Below are 21,855 nucleotides of genomic sequence, written 5' to 3'. Positions count from 1 at the left end.
AAAGAAGTTTGCTCTCCTGCTCTCTTGTGTGCTCTTGGCTCTTTTAGGACTTGAGTGACTCTGAGATTATGGGGCTCTTTTGCTCCTGTGTTCCTGCATTTGCCCACATGGCCCATGGCCATGTGAACCCCACACACAATGGACGAATGGACCGTATCTAGCCTGATGCTGAACGGGACCCAGCTCCAACAAGGAAAGGAAACTCTGGACACTGGCTTTGTTTCTAGCTTTACTAAACCTCAGCAACACTTCTTCTATGACTGGACTAGGGAAATCGGACTTTGGAAACCATGGTGTAATTCCAGGGAAATAAAGCTTTGTACTATATCTCGGGGACCTCTGGAAATGCTTATTCTAGCAGTACCCCAAGAACCCCACTTCCACTAGCAATGGGGGAAGACAAAACATTTTTTTCCCCAATAACAGTTGTATCATTTCAGCAATTGAAAGAATTTCTGCTTTTTCTGATTGCACAAATGCAATCAAGTAGTCACTGTGGGAAGCAGTGAAGAAGCGGTGGAATGAAAGTGTGTAGGATGGGAAAAGGAAGGGAGATCACTCTGAAAACGAGAAAAAAAAATACTTTCTAATTTAACAGAGCATGTATCTTCTTGAGCATTAATGTGAACATGTACGAAACTTCATGCAACAGGTTGTCCTTAGAAGTTCTTCCTTTAACTTCTGGTTCATCTTTTTACATCGCAAAAGGGCTGTTTCCACTGCTGAGCAGTATTTTTTTCAGTTGGGTTTTTGTTTTGTTTCATGCTGTCTAATCACCTACTGCCTGACCAATAAGCTGGACAGGTATGACTCAGTTGATCTTTTCATCGCTTTGTTCTTTTTTCTCTCTTCATTTTCTTTTTGTTTCTAAAATATTTTTTATCAATTTTTATTTTTTAAAAAAAATACTTTAATTGACTTCAGAGAGGAAGGAAGAGAGGGAGAGAGAGAAACATCGATGATGAGAGAGAATCACTGATAGGCTGCTTCCTGCGCATCCCCATCTGGGGGACTGAGCCCGCCAACCCAGGCGTGCGCCCAGACGGCCAGACAGGGAATCGAACCTTGACCTCCTGTTTCATAGGTCCACATTCAATCACTGAGCAACACCGGCCAGGATTTATTTTTATTTTTTTTAGAGAGAGGAAGGGAGAGGGGAAAAGAGAAACGTGATGTTCTACTCTCACATCTGTCTGCTGCCTCCTGCAGGCACCCTGGGTGTGTGTGTGTGGAGGGGGTGAGGGGGTCGAAGCGGGGATTGAGCTTGAAATCCTGGCAGGTAATCTGACTGGGAAGTCAACCAGCAACCTTTTGGCGCAGGGGGAGGACATCCAACCAATGGATCCACACCTGCCAGGGTTAATCGCTTTATTCCTGAAAAGATGTTCTGAACTTCCTTTATATTGTCAGTAAATTCTGGCAGGTGTATCTGTTTTGCTGAAGATTACGGCCTATAATTCTCAAAGATGTTCCAACGGGTATGACTCCAGAGAATTCAGGGCCCACGGCATTAACAGAAGCTCTCTGCAGCCACGTGTACCAGCTCCGCGCTGGCTTCCCGCTGGGCTCGGAGCCGGGCGCGTCCCGCAGTCCGTCCTCCGCGCAGTCCTCCGAGGCGCAGCTTCCAGCAGGGGTCGCTGCGCCGCCGCCGTGCCCGTGCGTCCGGCCCGGCCCGTTCTCGCCGCGCCTGCGCCGACGGAAGGGGCGGGGCACGGGCAGGGCGGTGCCTGGAGGCCGGAGGTCGGCCCGGCTGCGGGGGGGAGGGGGGAGCGGCTCTGACGTACAGGTAACTGCGTCCCTGCCGGGTGCGTGGCGCCCCCGGCCCGCGACCCCTCTCTGTTGCTTCACCGCGCGCACCGGTGAATAGGGGCTCGGCGCGCGCCGCCGCCCCGCCCGCGCCGCTGCCGCATCTCCGCGTGAGTCTCCCGCTTCGTGGCCCGGCCCGCTTCGCCTCCCCTCGTGACGCCCCGGGGGCCCGGGGGCTGAAGGGGCCGTGGGAACCCGGCGGGCCGAGACGGTCCGCCCCCACGCTCGGCACCTACTGCTGTCTCCCGGCGCAGACCGGGAGCTCGCGGCCGCTCGTGCTCCGTTCCCCTTGACCTTGAGGAGCGGGAAGGTGCGCAGCCCGCGGGCGCGGGGCGGGAGCGAGGAGAGCCGGGCCTCGCCCCTGCAGCCAGCCCGGTCGCCTCTGGCCTCCGGGGGAAGGGAGGCTTTCTAATGGCAGTAAACCTGCAGCAGGGAGACCAGGTCCTCCTGATGGAGTAGCGAGCAGGCTCGGGGACTGCACCGACCCCGCTGCTCCCGGACCGCGTGGCCTCTGCAGCCTTCGGTCGTCCACAGGTTTTATCTCTCCGGAAATCTCGCCCGAAACCGCCGTGGGGCTCACTGCCTCGAGCACCCCTGTGCGCAGTCACGGTGTCGCCAAGGAAATCTTTTAAATACTTTTAATACTCTCCTCTCGGGTCGCTTACCTCCTTGGGACCTTTTATGGTTCCCGTGCCCTCTGGGTCAAGTCCAAGGAGATCTAAGATAGGCGAGGCCTTTGGAGACGAGCTTCTTGCCCATCTTCTTGGTGCTCTTTCGGACTCCAATGTTCCAGCCCTGATCTCCCGTCATTCCACAGTCATTAAGCACTTTCCGCGTGCCGGGTACTATCCTGGGCGCTTAGGATTGCGCCGAGGAAAGGGCCCAGGTGAAGATCCCTGCCCTTGCAGAGTGTTTATCCTAGCAGGGGAGACAGGCAAAAAATAAACATTAAAAGGCCACCAGTAAGTTAGATCGTGATAGCAGGTGACCAGTGCTATGGGGAAGAAACGAGAGCAGGGTCAGGGGACATCGGGAGGGGGAGATGCCTGTTAAGTAGAGTCAGAATGAGTGGACCTCATAAGTGAGGATGCGCTGTCCGTGGGGACATCTGGGGCGAGGGTGTTCCAGGGGCAGCTGGCACAAGGGACTCTCCCCAGCAATGTGCCTGTTGTGTATGAGGAGCATCAGGGAGGCCTGTGTGGCCGGAGCTGAGTGAGCAAGGGCCAGAGAGGCAGGACATGAGGTCAGAGAGGAAACGGAGGGGCCAGGTCCCAGGAAGCCTTTAGGCCAGGGGTTCTCAACCTTCCTAGTGCCGCGACCCTTTAATACAGTTCCTCATGTTGTGGTGACCCCCAACCATGAAATGATTTTCGTTGCTACTTCATCACTGTAATTTTGCTTCTGTTATGAACCGTAATGTCAATATCTGATATGCAGGATGTATTTAGGCGACCCCTGTGAAAGGGCCGTTCGATCCCCAAAGGGGTCGCGACCCACCGGTTGAGAACCGCTGCTTTAGGCCACGGTAGGGATTTTGCCTTTCTCGGTGCTTGCGTAGAGTTTTGAGGAAAGTAGTGACGTGGTGTAAATTACTTTTTAAAAGAATCACTGACCACTGGAGAGCAGGCTCTCACAGAGCCTTCGTGGGTAACCTGGTGAGAGAGGAGGTGGCCTGAATCTGTGGTAGCAGAGGCAATGGTGAGCTATGGAACTTGGTGTCCTGACATCATGCACATGGGCCTGAGAGAAAGGGAAGAGTCGAGAATGACCGGCAGCTTTAGTTCTTAGCAACTGGAAGGGTGGAGTTACCACTGACTGAGGTGGGGAAGGCGGCCGCTGAAGCAGATTTGGGACTGGGGATGTATCAGGAGCTTGTTTTTGGACCCGTTGTTTCCGGTGCCTGTTACACACTTACACACTGAACTGGAGATACGGAACAGGCAATTGGATATTGTGTCGGGGGTCCCCAAGGCCGCCTCCAGGTTCATTGAGTCACCGGGAAGGCTGAGTAGAACTCAGCTGTGGGTCACAGCAAACGCATACAAAGCACAGCCAGCGATGGAGAGGATGCCTGAGACAGACGGGAGGAAGCCAGGGTCAGTCTTCCAAGCCGAGAGCCCTCTCCCAGTGCAGTCACATTGGATGTGCGTAATTCTCGCAGCAGCACATTGTGACAACGTGGGAAATGTCTATCAGGAAAGCTCATTAGAGAGTCAGGGCCCCAGGTTTTTATTAGGGTTTAGTCACATAGGCACCCTCTGTCGAGAATGAACCAAAATTCCAGACTCGCAGAAGGAAAGCGGGTGTTCAGCATAAATCAAGTACAGTGGGGCCTTGACTTACCAGTTTAATGCGTTCCGTGACGGAGCTCGTAACTCAAATTACTCGTATGTCAAATCAAGAAGTGAACGAGTGAGACACGTGATGCTGGGCTGATGCTGTGGCATTCACTGTGACGTTCGCTGCGCCAACTAGCGGTGGGGTACCTGAAGCTGGCTCGTAACCCGAATTTTAGCTCGCAACTCAAAGCAAAAAATCGGCCGAGAGAGGGTTCGTTTCTCGAAAAACTCGTTCGTCGGGACACTCGTAAGTCAAGGCCCCACTGTAGTTTGTACAGACAGAGTAGGCCCAGTGAGCCACTCCTGTCCGTTCTGTGAATGGTGAGAACCCTCCTGAAATCCAAGTTCCCAGACACCAGCCAAGGGCCACCTTGCAAGCGGGCTTTCTAAGGATAGCAGTCTCAGGCCTACTATAGTAACTGTTCTGCACAGACATACAAGTCTGGAATTTGGAAGAAAGGGGTGATATAGGAAGCCATTGGCATTTACTAGTAGGTGGTATTTAAAGCCACGGAGATGCCTGGTGTCTTGATAAACATTTGCCAAAACTGATCGAGCTGGATGATGTGAATGTAGAAGAGGATCAGAGGCTGAGCCCTAGCGCCCTCCAACATTAAGATGTCAGGGAGAAGAGAAGGAAGCAGCAAAGAAGTGTCGAAAAGCAGCAGCCGGTGAGGTAGGAGGTAAGCCGAGAATAGGGTGTCCTGAAACCAAGTGGAAAAGAAAAGAGTGATTAGTTGTTTCAGATGCTACTGAGAAAGTAAGATAAGACGGGGGCAAACAGCTGACCTTTTGGATTTAGAAATGAGAGGCACTGAAGAGAGTATAGACAACCCTTTTGGGGAGTTTTGTTGTAAAGAGGAGCAAGAAGAGCAGCTGGGGGGTAGTGGGGTTAAGAGGTTCGTTGGTTTGTTTTGAATGAGAAATAACACCATGCTGATGAGAATGGTTCACTAGAAAGGGAAAAATCACTGTTGTAACTTTCTGTTTCCTCAAAGCTCCATTTCCGGCCACTTTTGCCATCAGAACTCTCCTCAGGCATCCCTGCTCTGGCTCCAACCTGCGCAAGAACAGCCTCCTCGACCTCAGCTTTCACTTAATGTTCTCTGACACCCACATCCCACTTCAGTGGCAGCTTCTTGACAGGACTGTGTTTTATGTAGCCCTCGCTGGCCACTTGGCATATGAGTGGACGTAGTAATAGGTAGGATGCTCATTTCATTTCGCGAAAGTGAATCTTCAAGTAGTCACTGGTTTTTGTGTGTGCCGAGCAGATTGGGGATGGAGTGAGAAATGGGGTACAGTTCCCGCCCTGCCACTGCCCTTAGGAGATAAGAATAGTACAAAAGACATACAGCATTGGTGCAGATGAGTTTGGAAAGGGGCACGGTGAGTGGGGGCAGGGGAGGGTGGAGGAGAGGCCTGGATTTTGGGTGAAGCCTGGAAGAAAAGAGGCCATGTTAAAAGGATAGAAACTTTTTTGCAGTAGTAGAGTCCTTATTTTCAATGAAATACAACGAACCCCGGTATTCACCAGCACTGCTTGCTGTTCTGGTTGAAGAGGGGTTGGGCCTGCTTCGTTAGCCCTCTCCTCTGGCACTCCCACGTCTCTGACTAGTTTCAAAACTCTGAGGCAGAATCTGGGTTTCTAAACAACAACAACAAAAAATGTTTCTATTGATACTTTTAGAGAGAGAGGAGGAAGGGAGAGGGATAGAGAGATAGACACAGCATCGATCGGCTGCCTCCTGCATGCCCCACACCAGGGATCGAGCCCGCAACCTGGGCAGGTGCCCTGACAGGGTCAACGTTCAACCGCTGCAAATCTGAGTTTCAGAGCTCTGGGCAGAATCAGAGGTATTGCTTGGCTTGCCATTTTGGTTATGTTTATTGTAATTACATGAGTATGATTTTAAAGTTATTTTGTGCTAGTAAACGTTTCCTAGTGTAGGTAACTATTAACTGTGATGTATGCAGAGAGCACCATCATATCTGGCATTCCTCACAGAGACAACAGTGTGGTACACCGGCAGGACTCTGGGATGGGGTATGTGGGAGTCCAGGGACTGATCCAGAGAGAACTTCCCTCCCCAGGAATGTCTCCTCTTAGGATTTCATCTACACGAGGACGACACTTCCAATCCACTATTCCTGAAACTCTTCATTCTCTCTAGTATTGCAGTCGGTGAAGGTTAGCTTTTGTCCAAAGAAAATGAGAAATGTCATGGTGTAGCACAGTGGTTCCCAACGTGGGGCAATTTGGTTTTTAAGGGGGTAATTCAAGAATGAGTTATTAACAGTGAATTTTTTGCATTTCTTATGGTTCTAGGGGCCTTATATACAGTATATAAATATATATTGTGACATACTTACGCATTTCAGTTCTCATATGTTTTGAAACTTTGCTATTTTTTCATATCACTTCATATTATTATTTTTTTAAACAATTTCTTCGTGACTTCTTCCTCAGTACTTCAACTGTCCTTTTGTTCTTTTATTTTTCTCTTTCATGGCTGCCATGTTCTTTGGAAGCTTGTTAGACCTAGTTAATGGCCTTTTAGACTTCCTCCACGTGAATAGGAGTTCACTTTTTGAATAACAAGAATTATATGGCACAGGGTCGGGGGGAGGTATCAGAATTTTAGAGATGCTTAGGTGGGGCATGGCCAAAAAAAAGGTTGGGAACCACTGGTGTAGCAGAAAGAACACTGGATTTGGAGTCAGAAGATTGGTGGGCGATTCAGCATGGTAGCGAAGAGCCTGGACTAGGAGCCAGGGAGCCTGGCTTTGAGTCCACTTAGTGTCTGTGTGGCCATGTAACTTAGATGGGCTTGTTGGAAGGAATAAATGAATTCATGTGTAGAGCAATGCCTGACCCATAGTAATTAGTGAGTGTTAAGACTTGTCATTGAAATCCTGGCTATATCACTTACTAGCTGTATGACTTAGCAACGTGTTGAATTGGTCCAGTTTTAGTTTGTATTCTTTTGTAAGATGAGGAGCTTGCACAGAGTTATCCCTGAGAGGCTGCCTTTGCTGTCTCTGCAGACAGGAACAGCTCTGGGAGTGTTGTTAATTGGGATGGAACATGAAGCCAGGCCTGAGCTCCAAGGCATACATATGGCCTTTGGCATTATACCTGATAGCAAAAAAATAATTTGCTGAAGTCACTTAGACCAGTGTTTTCAAACTTTTTGTTTATTGTGATCCACAGTAAATGCATTTTACATGATGACCCAGTGTGTGTGTGTATGTGTGTGTGTGTGTGTGTGTGTGTGTATACATACATATATGCATATGTGAGTAAATGTAACAAAAGTTTCATGAAGCACTGTTAGCAGTATTTACTCTTGCTATATGTGATGCACTGTAATATTTTCTATACCCTTCAGTTGTAGCTCTTAAAAAGTAGACATTTTCATAATGGTTCATGACCCACAGTTTAAAAAACACTCACTTAAAGATGGGCAAATCATTATTATTAATGTCAGTCTTCGTCTTTTCCATTACATGAGCATCTTACAAACCAGTCTGGTCTAGGCCCAACAGCAGGGGGTGATTTCAACCAAGACTGTCTTAGCCCATAACTTAGACATCACCTGGATAAATTCTAATGAGTCTAGAACTTAAGCCCAACACAGAATTCCTGAGGCTGATGATGGAGAGCTCTGGCCACTTATGGTGAACCTTCCTGTTTTGGTTGAGTGGTTAGGTATGAGAGGACCTGCTAGCAAGGGAATTATTTTTCTTAAAATTTTACACTGTGAAGAATATATACCAAAAATGTGAACAGTAGTATCATAGAGGAGATGATTGGTAATTTGACTTTTTTAAAAAAATTTTCAAAATTTCTTTTTTTCAAATTTTATTTATTTATTTATTTATTTTTAGAATGAGAGAGGAAGGGAGAAAGGAGGAGAGAGGGAGAGAGAAACATCAACCTATTGTTCCACTCATTTATGCATTCATTGTTTGCCTCTTGTATGTTCCCTGAAAGGGGATTGAACACAAAACCTTGGCGTATTGGTATGATGCTCCAATCAACTGAGCTACCCAGCCAGGGTTCAGATTTTCTGCCATGAAAATATATTTCATATATAATCATTGAAATCTCTTTTAAAAATTACATTACTACTAAAAATTCCTTCTTGGCAAAATAAAGGGTAAAAAATACTTTACTTGGTAAAATAAAAAGTAGTTCATCATTAGGTAACTTTAAAAAAAATTAATTGTAGTGGGCCATAAACTATTTTCTTTATCACTGCTGATGTAAAATTTAAAGTTCTTTCTATGAATGATTATCTGTTCTGTATTAGATTAGATAGACCATGTGTATAAATATCAGTATTTCTCTTTAAGGTGCTTCAAGTAATTTCTAGTCAGTATTTTAGAGTACTCTAGGGATTTTGTAGCATTTAAAAATCATTTCAAATTATAGTTGTGTTGAAAAACAGCCCTCAAATTGAGCCTGCTTTATTTCTCATTTACAGCTCACATTGGGGTCCCAAGAGCACTAAAATATAGAGTTGAGCTTCCGTAGTCTGCCTCATTCATGCCAACAAAAATAAGGCCCAAAATGTTAACAAATGTAATTTAGAAGTAGCTAGCTATGAGCTGTTGAGTGAGCTTACAGGTAATTGCTGTTGTCAGCTTTGTGATGAATGGAGAGTAAGAAGGAGAAGTCGTGCGAATCATTACCAGATCAGTCTGAAAGGATAGCCGTGGCGCAGTCACTTGCAGATTGAAGTACGCGGGTACTGACCACATGGCAACCCTTCTCGCATTACTATTCATGGTGTTAAAACCATCTTGATGGACATGGGAACAGTCTGCCACCGTCATAATAATATAGTTTCTACTGCCTTTGAGGTACTGTAGGTATTGGTTGCTCTCTGGCATGTCAGCACCTCCGTGCCTCAGGAAACAATTCCCTAGCTTGTGGTCTCCAAGTCTCTTTTTTCTTTGCTAGCTAATGCCTCTGCAAACAGTGGGAAGATGTCAAAGGTAAAAGGTGGTAAAATGCACACTTGTCCAGTTGGTTCATTCCTAGCTCTGCTTTGCTGGGGTTGAAGGCTGAAATAAAGTTTAGAGATTCACTCTGGGTTTTAGGAAGACATGATCTGGTGTCCTTCCTTGGCAAAGTCAATAGTGTAAGGATGCACTGTATGTCCGTAGTCTTTCTCTCCATGAGATTTTTCTTTAAAAAAAAAATTGAGAACTATTGTTAATATTTTTCAGTAGCAATCAGTACCAAGCTAATTCAGGGGTTGGAAAGAGTAGAACCAGTGTGTGCACAGATATTAGTATCTAGTATGACCCTTATGGCCACCCTATAAGGCAGTGATGGCGAACCTTTTGAGCTCGGCGTGTCAGCATTTTGAAAAACCCTAACTTAACTCTGGTGCCGTGTCACATATAGAAATTTTTTGATATTTGCAACCATAGTAAAACAAAGACTTATATTTTTGATATTTATTTTATATATTTAAATGCCATTTAACAAAGAAAAATCAACCAAAAAAATGAGTTTGCATGTCACCTCTGACACGTGTGTCATAGGTTCGCCATCATTGCTATAAGGTAAGCACATTAATTGCAGCTTGAAGACTCACCATAGTACACTGCATGGCCCTTCGTACATGCAAACCGACACGGCCTTTTGTAGGGAGCTTCAGTACCGTAGAGGTATAAAGCGTTCGTGGTGTGTGTGTGTGGTTTGTGCAGTAAGAATGCCAGGACACGGCACTTGTGAAGTAAACTGCGTCATTGTCTGTTGCAGGTTATATGCACCATGGCTATGACTAGTGTCAGATTGCCCACCAGTATTTTAAGAAAGCCAGATGCCTGGATTGGACTCTGGGGAGCGCTACGAGGGACACCTTCACACAAACTCTGTGCTTCCTGGAATCGGTACTTCTATTTTTCTAGTACCAAATTAAATGCACCAAGTTATAAAACACTTTTCCATAACATTTTCTCACTGAGACTCCCAGGACTTTTAATAGCTCCAGAATATATTTTCCCGTTTTCTATAAGACTCAAAAGTAATATAAGCTCTAAAAAATCCACTAAAAAGACTCTGCAGAAAGTTGAAGCTGAAGAGGACTCTGATGAAGAGAGCGATCATGAAGTGAGTGAGCAAGAAGAGGAGCTGGAGGAAGACCCCAGTGTGGTCAAAGACTATAAAGACCTGGAGAAAGTAGTGCAGTCTTTTCGGTATGATATTATCCTGAAGACAGGCCTAGATATTGGCAGAAAGTAAGTATGATGTGCATTTCATTACAAAATCACTTGTCTTCTTGTTGGTTATTTTAACGTAGCATTATCAGTACTGTGGTGAAGAGTAACCATAGATGTGAAAAGACCTTAGAGGAAACCTCTTTCATTTCTATAGACAAAAAAATTGATTCCCAAAGAAGTCAAGTGACTGCAAATCCCACGTGCCATATTTCCTTGTTTCTAAATCTCCCATAAGATTGTAAGATGAACCATTAATAACATCTTTGAGGAGAAAAGGAATCACTGTGTTAGATGTATATTGAAAAAAAAAAAAGATGTATATCGTAAGCATAAATGCATGTGGGTTTTACAAATACTGCAGCGTGAAAAAATGCCTCTTAGAATCAACGAAAGCAGTATAATGTGGTTAAGAATGCAGGCTCTGGCCTGGCTGGCATGGCTCAGTGGTTGAGTGTTGACCTATGAGCCAGGAGGTCACGGTTCGATTCCTGGTCAGCGCACATGCCTGGATTTCAGGCTCGATCCCCAGTGTAGGGCGTGTAGGGGGCAGCCGATCAATGATTCTTATCATTGATGTTTCTTTCTCTCTCCCCCTCTCCCTCCTTCTCTGAAATTAATAAAAATATATTTAAGGGGAAAAAAATGCAGGCTCTGGCCCTGGCCAGTTTTCTCAGTGGTTAGAGCATTGGCCTGTGGACTGACTGAAGCGTCTCAGGTTTGATTCCCAGTCAAGGGCACATACCCCGGTTGCAGGTTCCCCAGCCCCATTAGGGGCGAGTACGGGAGGCATTCAATTGATGTGTGTCACATTGTGTTTCTCCTTCCCCTCCCTCCCTTTCACTCTAAAAATCAATGGAAAAAATACCCTTGGGTGAGGATTAAAAAAGAAAGAAAAGAATGCAGGCTCTGCAGCCAGACCACTAATGTCTGAATCCTGATTCTGTGTATGACCTCGGGCATAAATTCTCTGTGCTTCAGTTTCCTTATCTGTAAAATGAGGATAATAGAACCTGCTCTAGAAGGTAGTGGTAGGATTAAATGAGTATTTCTCTATGTATCTAAAGCACTTATAGCAGTGCCTGGCACATAGTAGGTACTCAATATGTTACCCGTGATGACGAAAATACTGTGTGTGTTCATATATAGTGCACAGAGATAGTAAGTATAACTTTCAAGATTTCTTTAATCTCATTCTCTCTTAGACTATAATTATATAAGAATAATGACCCTCATTATTCATTCATTCCTGTAATAATCATTTTGTGCATATTGCACTCAAGGTAAGAATTGCGGTATGAATGATAAATTCAGAAAGATTTCCTTACGTAATTTGTACCTTTATGACCTAACTTAATGGCATAGTTTAGTTGTTTCAATCTATGGAGCATAAGGACTCATAAAGGTGACTCAGCCCATAGGCAACCTGATTAGGATTTGTTGAATGTTCTCTAAAATCTGACAGACTCATAAGGGGTCCTCTCCTCTCCCAGGGTAGTAGCTGCTGCTGCTGCTGTAATTAAGCAGAACCCCAGATGTCAGTCACTTGGAATCAGAGCTTCAGGAAGAAAGGGCATTGATTTTTGTCTGCATCCTTCCCTGGTCTAGTTGCCCCAGTGATTAAATTCAGACAGATCAGCAGCTGCTGGATTGGAGTTTCCCCAATCTCAGTGCAGACCAGTGAGGGTTTCTTAATGGCCTCAGCATACGTGTGGTGCCTGGCTTTTCAGTCAGAGCACAGAGCAGGTATGTGAGGAGGAGCGAGCGCTCATTACTTTGTTAGAGAACCACAGGCGCTGCCACCTTGAAGGGAGTTGCTGCACAGGGAGTCAGGTGGAGAACCTGGGCCCCCTTCCAAGAGGGCTGGTGCGGGTACCTTGGAAAGCCCCATCAAGGTTACCTGCCTGATTACCTGCCTGATGGTACTAGCAAATCTTTGCAGCAGGTCAGCGTCTACTTAGAAGTACCCTTTGGTCTCCCTGTTTTAGATACATAGGGAGCAGTTGCCTTTCACTTTCCCAGCACCCAGGCTGAAGATTTTGTGGGGAGGTACACGTCACTGTCAGAATAAGCATTAATGGCAGGTGTGTTTCTCAAACTTGTGTAATGGTTCTGAAATATATTTCTATTTTAAAGCACTTTGACTTTTTTTTTTTAAGCAAAGTGGAAGATGCATTCTACAAAGGTGAACTCAGGCTGAACGGGGAAAAATTATGGAAGAAAAGCAGAACGGTGAGATAATAAGACAGCCAGATGTTTTTGTCTGTTGCTTTGCAAATACTCAGTTAATGCCCCTACCTTCCCCTCGGCTCCTTACTTGGGGCATCCTTGTGTCTGTCTTACCATTTCTCAGGTCTCCCCAGTCCTGGTCACGCTAGTGAGAGTGAATCACCAGCTGGCTTCAGTCACACAGATCACTTGCTCTTTTGCAGCCATAATGACTTTGAGGTGAAGCTTCCCCCTCCCCCTTTTTTTTCTTTAAAATTTCAAGATGACAATCAGAACTGGCAAAAATCTATTATTTAAACTTCTCAGTCATAATAACCAGGCTAAAAAGAAACATTTGATCTATGGAGAGGTTTTTTTGGCCCGCTGTTACCTGAGCAGATGTGTAATTCTGTGCGGGCGGAGGACACCCCTCCCCCCAGCACCTGCTGGGTACCCTGCTCTGTGCAGGCGCTGTCACACAGGAGGGGTCATGTTCTCTTGACAGCTCCACATCAACACTACTGTAAGCAAAAGAAATCACTTAGAAAATTTATTTCCAGTATCCAGTGTTACAGTAAATCATATTTGTTAATTCTGTTAAATATATGTATTTTTGTAAAAGTAAATTACATAAATATATGCATCTAGAATTAAATTATTAATATTACTAGTATTCTTTGGGTGGGGCATTATGGGTTATATTTTCTTCATGCTTCTTATTATCTGGATTTCTTACAAATATGTGTCCCTTTCATAATTGGGAAATACAATAATGAAGGTAAAAGTTAACAAAACAAAAATATGAATGACAAAGACCCTTAAAAAGTTAGGAAGACAGACCTCTGAGGCATTGGCAGACATAATCTACCTCCTAGAGTCCAGGGAACCAGTGTTCTGGGCAAGTTAGACACACTTTTGGACGTTTTTATTTTAGCTTCTCTCATATTTCAAATCATCCCAGAGGTTGGAGGCCCTAAGCTGTCTCCCGTTGCCCTGGGACCTGGTAGGGTGTGAGCCGATGGCCATGGACCTGGGTGAGTGCTGCGGCTTTCTTCAGAGTCCTTGCAGGATAAGGGGACCCCTCAGCGCTGGGTCAGCCGCCAAGTCACAAGGCCCACTCTCCCTCTGATGGCACCTGACTAGCTGACTGGGTGTCAGTCATTGCTCTGTGAGCCGCAGGAAATCAGGCACTACGGCCACGCTTCTGGAGACGGGGGCCTTCTCCACCCTTACTGCTTTTTCGGGGTTGTAGTCCAGCCCCTCTCACCAGCTGCAGTGTTCCAAAGGCAGGACCCTTGGTGCACGGTGCGCCTGTGCTGGGGTCTTATTTACAAACGCCACAGGCCTATTCTCCCTCTGCTAGGAGATATTGTTAACTACAGCCTAATTGCTGCTGCTTTATTCTGCCTTGGGTGTAATGTTATCTCGGCTGCCTTCCAGATTTCTCCTGAGGGTCAGCAAAGGAAGGGGCCAGTATTAACATTCTGCTGCCTGTTACTAGGAGACCTGGTAGCCATAGTAACTGCAGCTAAGAGGAGATTTGAAATGTAGATATTTGGAACTGTCCCTAATCCCAGTTTGCTTTGTGTCTGCTGTGCCGTCTCCCACATTAGGAAGGACAGGGCCTTGCAAGGAATAAAGAACACCTCCCCGTGCATGGCCTGCTCCATGGGGCCCGGCCCTGGCTGCTGGCCTGAAGGATCAGGCGCTTGCCTGATGCTGCAGCTGTAACCCTGGCTGCCTGCTGTAACCCTGGGCAGAGCTGTTCTGTGAGCTGCAAACCAGTTGGGACCCAGAGGGCTGTAGGTGCTGGGTAACTGGTGCTTCAGATAGGAGCGTGCGGTGAATCCAGGTGTGGGGATTGAAGCCTTCCTGAATTCTCTTTCTGGGATGGGGGTGGGGGCGGGGGCGCGGAGAACGGTTCCTTCCCGCTTTTCAGGTACATGTGAGCCTGCCCTTCCCTTACAGTATGTCTATGAGAAGGTACACAAGAGGGCATGCCCTTCCCCTATGTCTTTTTAAATTTCATATCATGTGCATACATTACTTAATTAAAATGAGTTTTAATGAAACACATTCCCAAGCCTTGTATTTTTGGACGTTAATTTTAAGTGTCCACACAGGTGGAGCTGTGTGGTTATTATTATTATTTTTTAACTGAACCCAGCAGAACCACAGGAGGATCCCCCCACCCCAGGTGATTCTTAGGTCAGTCCATCCTTCAAACCTAGGGGAGAAGCAGTCTTCATGCCTGGCTGTGGTGTGAGCCTTTCTGGTTCTCAGCCCAAAGGGGAGAGAGTTAATGGTCTAAAACAGGCCCCTGTGTGGGTTTTTCACCCGCCTGCTCTGGGCTGTCTGGATTGACCAGTGTGGCATCATGGTGAGCAGGTGTGCAGTCCCCTGTTGTAGACTGAGTATTGTGCCTACAAAAGCCTAGTGTGGGTGGGAGAACAGATGTTCCGAAAGCATGAAATTATGACTGCCTCAGAGAGCAGTCATTGGAAAATAAGGTAAAAGTCGGCATCTGGCACCATGCCTCTTAACCAGAAGCCTTCTAGTGGGATTTTAAGTGGTCATGTGTGTCCACTTCAAGTCCATGGCCCACACGTGGGTCCCCCTTCCCCTTGGAAGAAGGTGAGCAGTCTGAGATGGCCCTGGTCATCCCTGCTTGTGTTCTAGTGGAAGAAGCACATGGCATGTGGGGCAGTTTAGCCCCTTCCTTGGTTGCTGGGCAGATCCCCTGGGATCCGGCCTTCCTACGACCAGGGGTCCATCCTGGGCTCTCAGCACCCTGGCAACAGTGACTGAATGCCCTAGGCATGCCCTGTACTGGCTCAACCCAAAGCTCCATCTGGGCAGGAATGGGTTTGACCTCAGCCCTTTGAACCTACTGAATCAGCATCCAGCTTGACCCTCTTTTCTGGGGCATTCATCTTTGTGAGTCCTGTCTCTCTTTTTTTAAGTATAGTTGGTATATAATATTATATTAATTATATTAGTTTTAGGTGTACAATGTAGTGATTTGACATTTTATACCTTAAAGTGTGATCACTTCATTAATTTTAGTAATCACCTATCACCATGCCAGTTTATCACAATATTATTAACCGTATTCCCCTTCACCTTTTTCACCTGTCCACATCCCCTGCGCTCCCCACCACCACCACGCCCCCCACCTTCTGGTAACCATCCCTTTGGCCTGTTTCCTGTTTCTCTTGATGATGTGGCATACTGGGACCAGTCAGTGCGAGAAAAGCAGATACAGCTTTTTCCATTTCTCCAAGAGGTACAGCTGAGCACTGTTCCATAGTGACTTCCAGCAAACTGCCTAGAGCTGTGGTTCTCAACCTTGGCTGCACATTAGAATCACCGGGGAATCTTTTTAAAATCCTGATTTCTGGGCCTCATCCTCCGGAAATCCTGTTTCTCTGTTATGGGGTGGGGCCACAACATTAGTAACAAAGAAACAGAATTTTCAGAGGATGAGGCCCAGAAATCAGGATTTTAAAAAGATTCCCAGGTGATTCTAATGTGCAGCCAAGGTTGAGAACCACTGGTCTGGAGCATGACCATGTAGCGCATCTGGATTGAAATCAGTGAAAAGTGTTAGACTGGAAATTGTCTTCTCAATGCATGTAGTAATTACTATGCACATAATCTCTAAGACTGTGCCCCGCTTTTTGTCTTTTGCCATTGTTATCAAAATAAGTACCTCCATGCAGATGTGTCTTTAAATCATCCAATAGAGGTATTTGAGTCACACCACACAGGGACTGCCACAAGCTGCCAGTTGTCTAGGTCTGAAGGCAGGACACTGACTGGTATTGAGGTGCGCGTGTTGGAGGCAGGCAGCTGAGTGTGGCCCTAGGAACCAAGCGACTGTTACAGAGGAGTCAGGATCTTTCCTCACCTGCCCCTGGGTGATGATCACCTGGTGAAAACTCAGAGCAGAGATGTTTGCATTGGCCTGCATTTCCCAAGATGTAATGAAGGTTCTGTTGGCTCTTAAATTTCAGGTGAAAGTGGGAGATACGTTGGATATTCTAATTGGAGAAGATAAGGAAACAGAAACAGAGGTAGTGATGCGGATTCTCCTGAAAAAAGTGTTTGAAGAGAAGACTGAAAGTGAAAAATACAGAGTGATCTTACGACGGTGGAAAAAGTTAAAATTGCCTAAAAAGAGTGTGATGAAATAAATGGATTGCTTTTTAACAATAAAGCGTTTTCTACTGGTGGGGGAAGGAGCGAGCTCAAAAAGCAGGCATTTTTATTAAAATAAAGTTCTCACCATTTGTGGAATCTGCTGAACCATGTTGGAGCAATCAGGATCCATATCTTGGAGTCTACCCCAGCCTGGATTTCTGTCCTGGGCTTGATTTGTGCTTAATTTGACTCGGGAGCATGAGTGACATGTATGCCGGAGGAGCTAAGCCCAGAGAGGTTTTAATGACTAGCCTGCTGTTTCCCACGTTCACTACCTGGGAGGGAGGGTAACATAAACTGGCTTTGTTAGTGTTTTCATTTCAATTTGAACCCTGATGGCCAGCTTCCCTGAGTCCAGGCTTCTGAAGGCAAAGCCAGGCCCAGTGAAGGTCACCCTCGTAGCCTCAGGGGAGCATTGGGAGACCTCACTCTGCTCAGGCCTTTTTGAATTGCCAGCATGGTGGCTTTAGTTCCCCCTTCCATTTATCTTCAGAAGTCTGGATGAGTAAAATTCCGAATAGGCTAGTTAGGGCCCATTTAAAATTAATTGTTTAGGGCAGGGGTTAATAAACTAAGGCAGCCAGAGGCCTTTTACATTTTTAATGGGTTGTTTAAAAAATACAAAGGATGCCCTTGCCCAGGGGTGGGCAAACTTTTTGACTCGAGGGCCACAATGGGTTCTTAAACTGGACCGGAGGGCCGGAACAAAAGCATGGATGGAGTGTTTGTGTGAACTAATATAAATTCAAAGTAAACATCATTACATAAAAGGGTACGGTCTTTTTTTTCAATAGTTTTATTCATTTCAAAGGGCTGGATCCGGCCCACAGGCAGTAGTTTGCCCACGGCTGCCCTAGCCATTTTGGCTCACTCTGCCTGAGAACTGAAGGGTCCCGGGTTCAATTCCAGTGAATGGCACATATCTCGGTTGCATACTGCATCCCCAGCCCTGGTTGGGGTGCCTACATGCAGGAGGCAACCAATCCTTGTATTTCTCTCACATTGATGTTTCTCTCTCTCCCTCGCTTTCTCTTTCCACTCTCTCTAAAAAAAAAAAAAAAAAAAAATCAATGGAGAGGATTAACAAAAACAATATAAAGTGAAAAATTTCTTTAAAGACAAAACAAAGGGATATATGACAGAGACCTTATGTGGTCCACAAAGCCTAAAATATTTGCTATCTGACCCTTTAGAGAAAAAATGTAGTGACCCCAGGTGGAGGGCAGGCAATAAGCTGAGAGTTTAATTTTCAGGTGAAAGTAGAAAATACGCCGAAACCGGTTTGGCTCAGTGGATAGAGCGTCGGCCTGCGGACTGAAAGGTCCCAGGTTCGATTCCGGTCAAGGGCATGTACCTGGGTTGCGGGCACATCCCCAGTAGGAGATGTGCTGGAGGCAGCTGATTGATGTTTCTCTCTCATCGATGTTTCTAACTATCTCTCTCCCTTCCTCTCTGTAAAAAATCAATAAAGTATATTTTAAAAAAAAAAGAAAAAAGAAAATACACAGATTTTATCAATGAAGAGAATAAAGAATCAGACTGTTCTAATTCTCGAGTGTTATAAAAGGGACAAACATATAAAGTAGTAGTAGAAGGGACACACAAATATACATCATCTAAGGCAGCGGTTCTCAACCTGTGGGTCGCAACCCCTTTGGCGGTCGATCGACCCTTTCACAGGGGTCGCCTAAGACCATCCTGCATATCAGATATTTACATTACGATTCATAACAGTAGCAACATTACAGTTATGAAGTAGCAACAAAAATAATTTTATGGTTGGGTTACAACATGAGGAACTGTATTTAAAGGGCCAGAAGGTTGAGAACCACTGATCTAAGGGCAAGGTCATTTGCATAAGTCAGCCAGCGATTCCTAGGAGCTGTTTCAGGCACTGGAAGGGTCAGCTCAAATAGATTAGGTTATGTAACGTCAGAAAGACTGTGTCTGGCTCCAGCAATTCTTGAGAACTCGGGTTAACTGACAGTGAAGGGAAATGTCTGTAGCCTGGAACAGTGGGCTATTTGGGCCCATGAACCAGCTCAGGTTTCAGAAGACCCAGGAACATCAATTTTTTAAAAATATTTTTGTATTGATTTCAGAGAAGTGGGGGGAGAGAGAAACATCAATGACGAAGATCATTGATGGACTGCCTCCTGCACGTCCCCTACTGGGGATTGAGCACACAACCCAGCCATGTGCCCTTGACCAGAATCGAACCCGGGACCCTTCAGCCCGCAGGCTGACACTATCTACTGAGCCAAACCAGCTAGGCCTGAACGGCTCTTTAAAACTATTGGTCATTAGTACCTACCTTAGCTATTTGGCAGTTTGACCCATTCCAGACTTCTCTGTTTTTAAAACTCAAACTAAGAAGATATCTGATGATGGAAAATGTTGGTTTGGTCACAGCTCGTGGCAAAAACTGATCTAAACAAAAGCATTTCATAAAGATTTATGGACTCTTGAAACACACTCATTCCTACTTGACACAAATGACAGCGGCTTTACGTATAATGCTGTGTGGCAAAGCCTCCTCAGATAAAAGATTTGGATATTTCTAATGCCGTGGTTCTCACCTGGGGGTGATTTCGCCACGGGGTACATTTGACAGTGTCTGGAGATATTTTTGGTTTTGGGATGGCATGGACATGGAGTGGGTAGAGACCAGTGATGCCGCTAAATATCCTATGGCGCACCGACAGCCCCCACAACAGTTATCTGAGCCAGAATGTCCAGAGTGATGAGGTTGAGACCCTCCTCTGATGGCATGACAAGGAAGAATTTTTTTAGTGGTTCTTGTTTTCCCGGAGAAGTATGGAAATGCTGCTGGTGTATGTTTGCAGTTTTTAAAGGATGAACAATTTAAAGTTATCACTTGGTATGTCGTGGCAGAATGCACGGGAGAACGATCGGCCAGCACTCTGAGGGAGGAAAGTTGAGCCTTTATTTCGCAGATCTGGTAGTCCAGGAGAATTCCGAATCCAAAGCCTGAATTCTACTCATGGGGAGGCTCTGACCTATATAGCCCCTCCTGTGGCGGGCCCGAGGGTCCCCGCAGCTCCGCCCAAGTCAGCTGTGGCGGGCCCTGGGTTAGGCTCCGCAGCTCCGCCCCAGTCAGTCAGAGTGGGGAAGTAAGACTACAGTTTTAACCTGATGCTGAACTAGGTTGCAAGCCCTCCCTACCCCCCCCCCCCCCCCATTTTCCTTTTCAGGTAGAGGCCTATCTAGACCTTTTACCAGTAATGGTTAATCCTTTCAAAGAAATAGCTTTTTTCCTAGGAAATATGGTGCTAATTGCATTTATCAGCCAACAAAAAAGTAGACATTTGGGGGATAATTTGTGGTTTATTTGGTCAATAATGATTGGGGAGATAGAAACATAACTCCCATTTTTCAAGAAACGAAGAAGAAAATAGATTTCAGTTGGGGTGGTAATGCCCGGTCCATGAGCCTTAAAGGGTGAGCCGTGTGTATCATGACTTCCCACTAGAGTTCTGCCTTACCTGGGACATAGAGATGTTGGCCTTCAAACAGTTACTGTTACTGACGACACTGCGGATCGCAGGGAGCAGGAAGGAAGCTGTAAACTCCATCATGCAGACTTAGGAGAGCAGCAAGGGTGCATCTCCCAGACTGTCTTTGAAAATCAGCCCTAGCAGGGTAGTCTGAGTAAACGCCATGAATCAGAGTTTATTTTCCCTTGAGAACCACTGACCAACATGTTAAACATTTACCAACACACCATTGGGTGGAATGGGGACGCACGCCCACACGGTTTCCCATTAGGACAAGCCTCGCACCAGTATTCACCCTGCAAGTTCTTTCAGGTTATTTTTTCTCCTCTGTTGGTTTCATGTATTCACAGGTCCTCCCTGACTTTAGCCAGCTATTCTAATGGGTGTAATGTGTTATCTTTCTTGGTATCATTCTTGTAAAATGTGTTTTGCTGTTCTCTACACATTTAAATTTCATAAATGGCATTACTATATATTTCATTTTGAATCTTTTTTCACTCAGAATGGTTTTTAAGATCCACCGATGGCACTCACTATAGGTACATCTAATCTATTGTTTCTCTCTGCTGCATAATAAATCCCAGTGTGCATCCACATTTTGCCTACCTTTTTTTTTTTTTTTTTTAAGAGAGAAGGAGGTAAGGAGAGAATGAGAGAAACATCCATTTGTTCCACTTACTTATGTATTCATTAGTTGCTTCTTGTATGTGCCCTGAACAGGGATCAAACCTGCAACCTTGGCATATCGAGACAATGCTCTAATCAACTGAGTTACCCGGTAAGGCCTTGCCTATCCTCTCTTCCAGACTCCACCAACTCCCCTCACCACAAATAACAGTGCTTGCTTCCTCTCCACAATGGCTGCACCAGGCTGCTCTCCCACCAGCAACACACAGTGCCTGCAGGCCCACAGCCTCACCCAGCCCCTGGCACGATGACCCAGCTTTTGGACTTCTGCCAGTCTAATGTAGTCTAAAGAGGTGCAGTTGTAACAGACTTCATAGGTTCTCCTTTCCTATAATGCAAGTGGAGTAGGCAGTTAAACAGCATGAGCAGAGCAGAACCATGGGCCAGGTGCAGAGGGTCACCAGGGCGGAGAGCCCCAGGTGCCTAGCAACCACAAAACGACAAGCCCTTGCCTGACCACTCCCTTAAGCATTAACTCCTGGAAGGTGACATCTAGGCTTCGGTTGTTTCAGCTCCAGGCCCAGAGAAGCAGCACCATACCAGGACCTGCTGCACTGACTAATGACCCCCTGGCACCAACCACTCAGTGGAGGCCCTGAGGAGACCGGGGGTGGGGGGGGGGGTGGGGGGGGGGGACATGCTCTATCTAGATCTTCCCCTGAGACCTTCAGATAAAAGCTCTAAGGAGCATCCAGCCCCCTTCCCCACCCCCTCTCCCCAGGGCATGCTCTCTTTCCTGGAGTATGCCCTTGCGCCTCTCCCTTTCTCCTCCCTTTCTCCTCAAGATGCATATCTCTTGCCCTCTTTCTTCTAAGCTCCAAGGGCCCTTTTACTACTGTCACTTTCTAAATTTTCCT

The 21,855-nt window shown here is 46.1% G+C and overlaps 1 protein-coding gene across 6 annotated transcripts; it reads left to right on the top strand.

The window, feature by feature from the left end:
• Positions 1-1,733: 1,733 nt before the first annotated feature.
• MTRES1 (mitochondrial transcription rescue factor 1) lies at positions 1,734-16,809 on the top strand. 6 transcript variants are annotated; one of them, XM_059700807.1, is made up of 5 exons: positions 1,780-1,916; positions 5,144-5,349; positions 9,925-10,403; positions 12,542-12,614; positions 16,607-16,809. In XM_059700807.1, exons 3-5 carry the CDS (start codon positions 9,937-9,939, stop codon positions 16,784-16,786), a joined length of 720 nt encoding a protein of 239 aa, XP_059556790.1. In that variant the 5' UTR covers positions 1,780-1,916; positions 5,144-5,349; positions 9,925-9,936; the 3' UTR covers positions 16,787-16,809. The 6 variants fall into 6 exon arrangements, with proteins under 6 accessions (XP_059556793.1, XP_059556790.1, XP_059556788.1 ...); XM_059700810.1 differs by lacking the exon at positions 5,144-5,349 and having other exon boundaries at positions 1,734-1,786; XM_059700805.1 differs by lacking the exon at positions 5,144-5,349.
• The last annotated feature ends 5,046 nt before the right edge of the window (positions 16,810-21,855 follow it).

Source organism: Myotis daubentonii, chromosome 6 (genome assembly GCF_963259705.1).
Source record: "Myotis daubentonii chromosome 6, mMyoDau2.1, whole genome shotgun sequence".
Classification (NCBI taxonomy): Eukaryota; Metazoa; Chordata; class Mammalia; order Chiroptera; family Vespertilionidae; genus Myotis; species Myotis daubentonii.
This window is presented reverse-complemented; position numbering and strand designations above follow the sequence as displayed.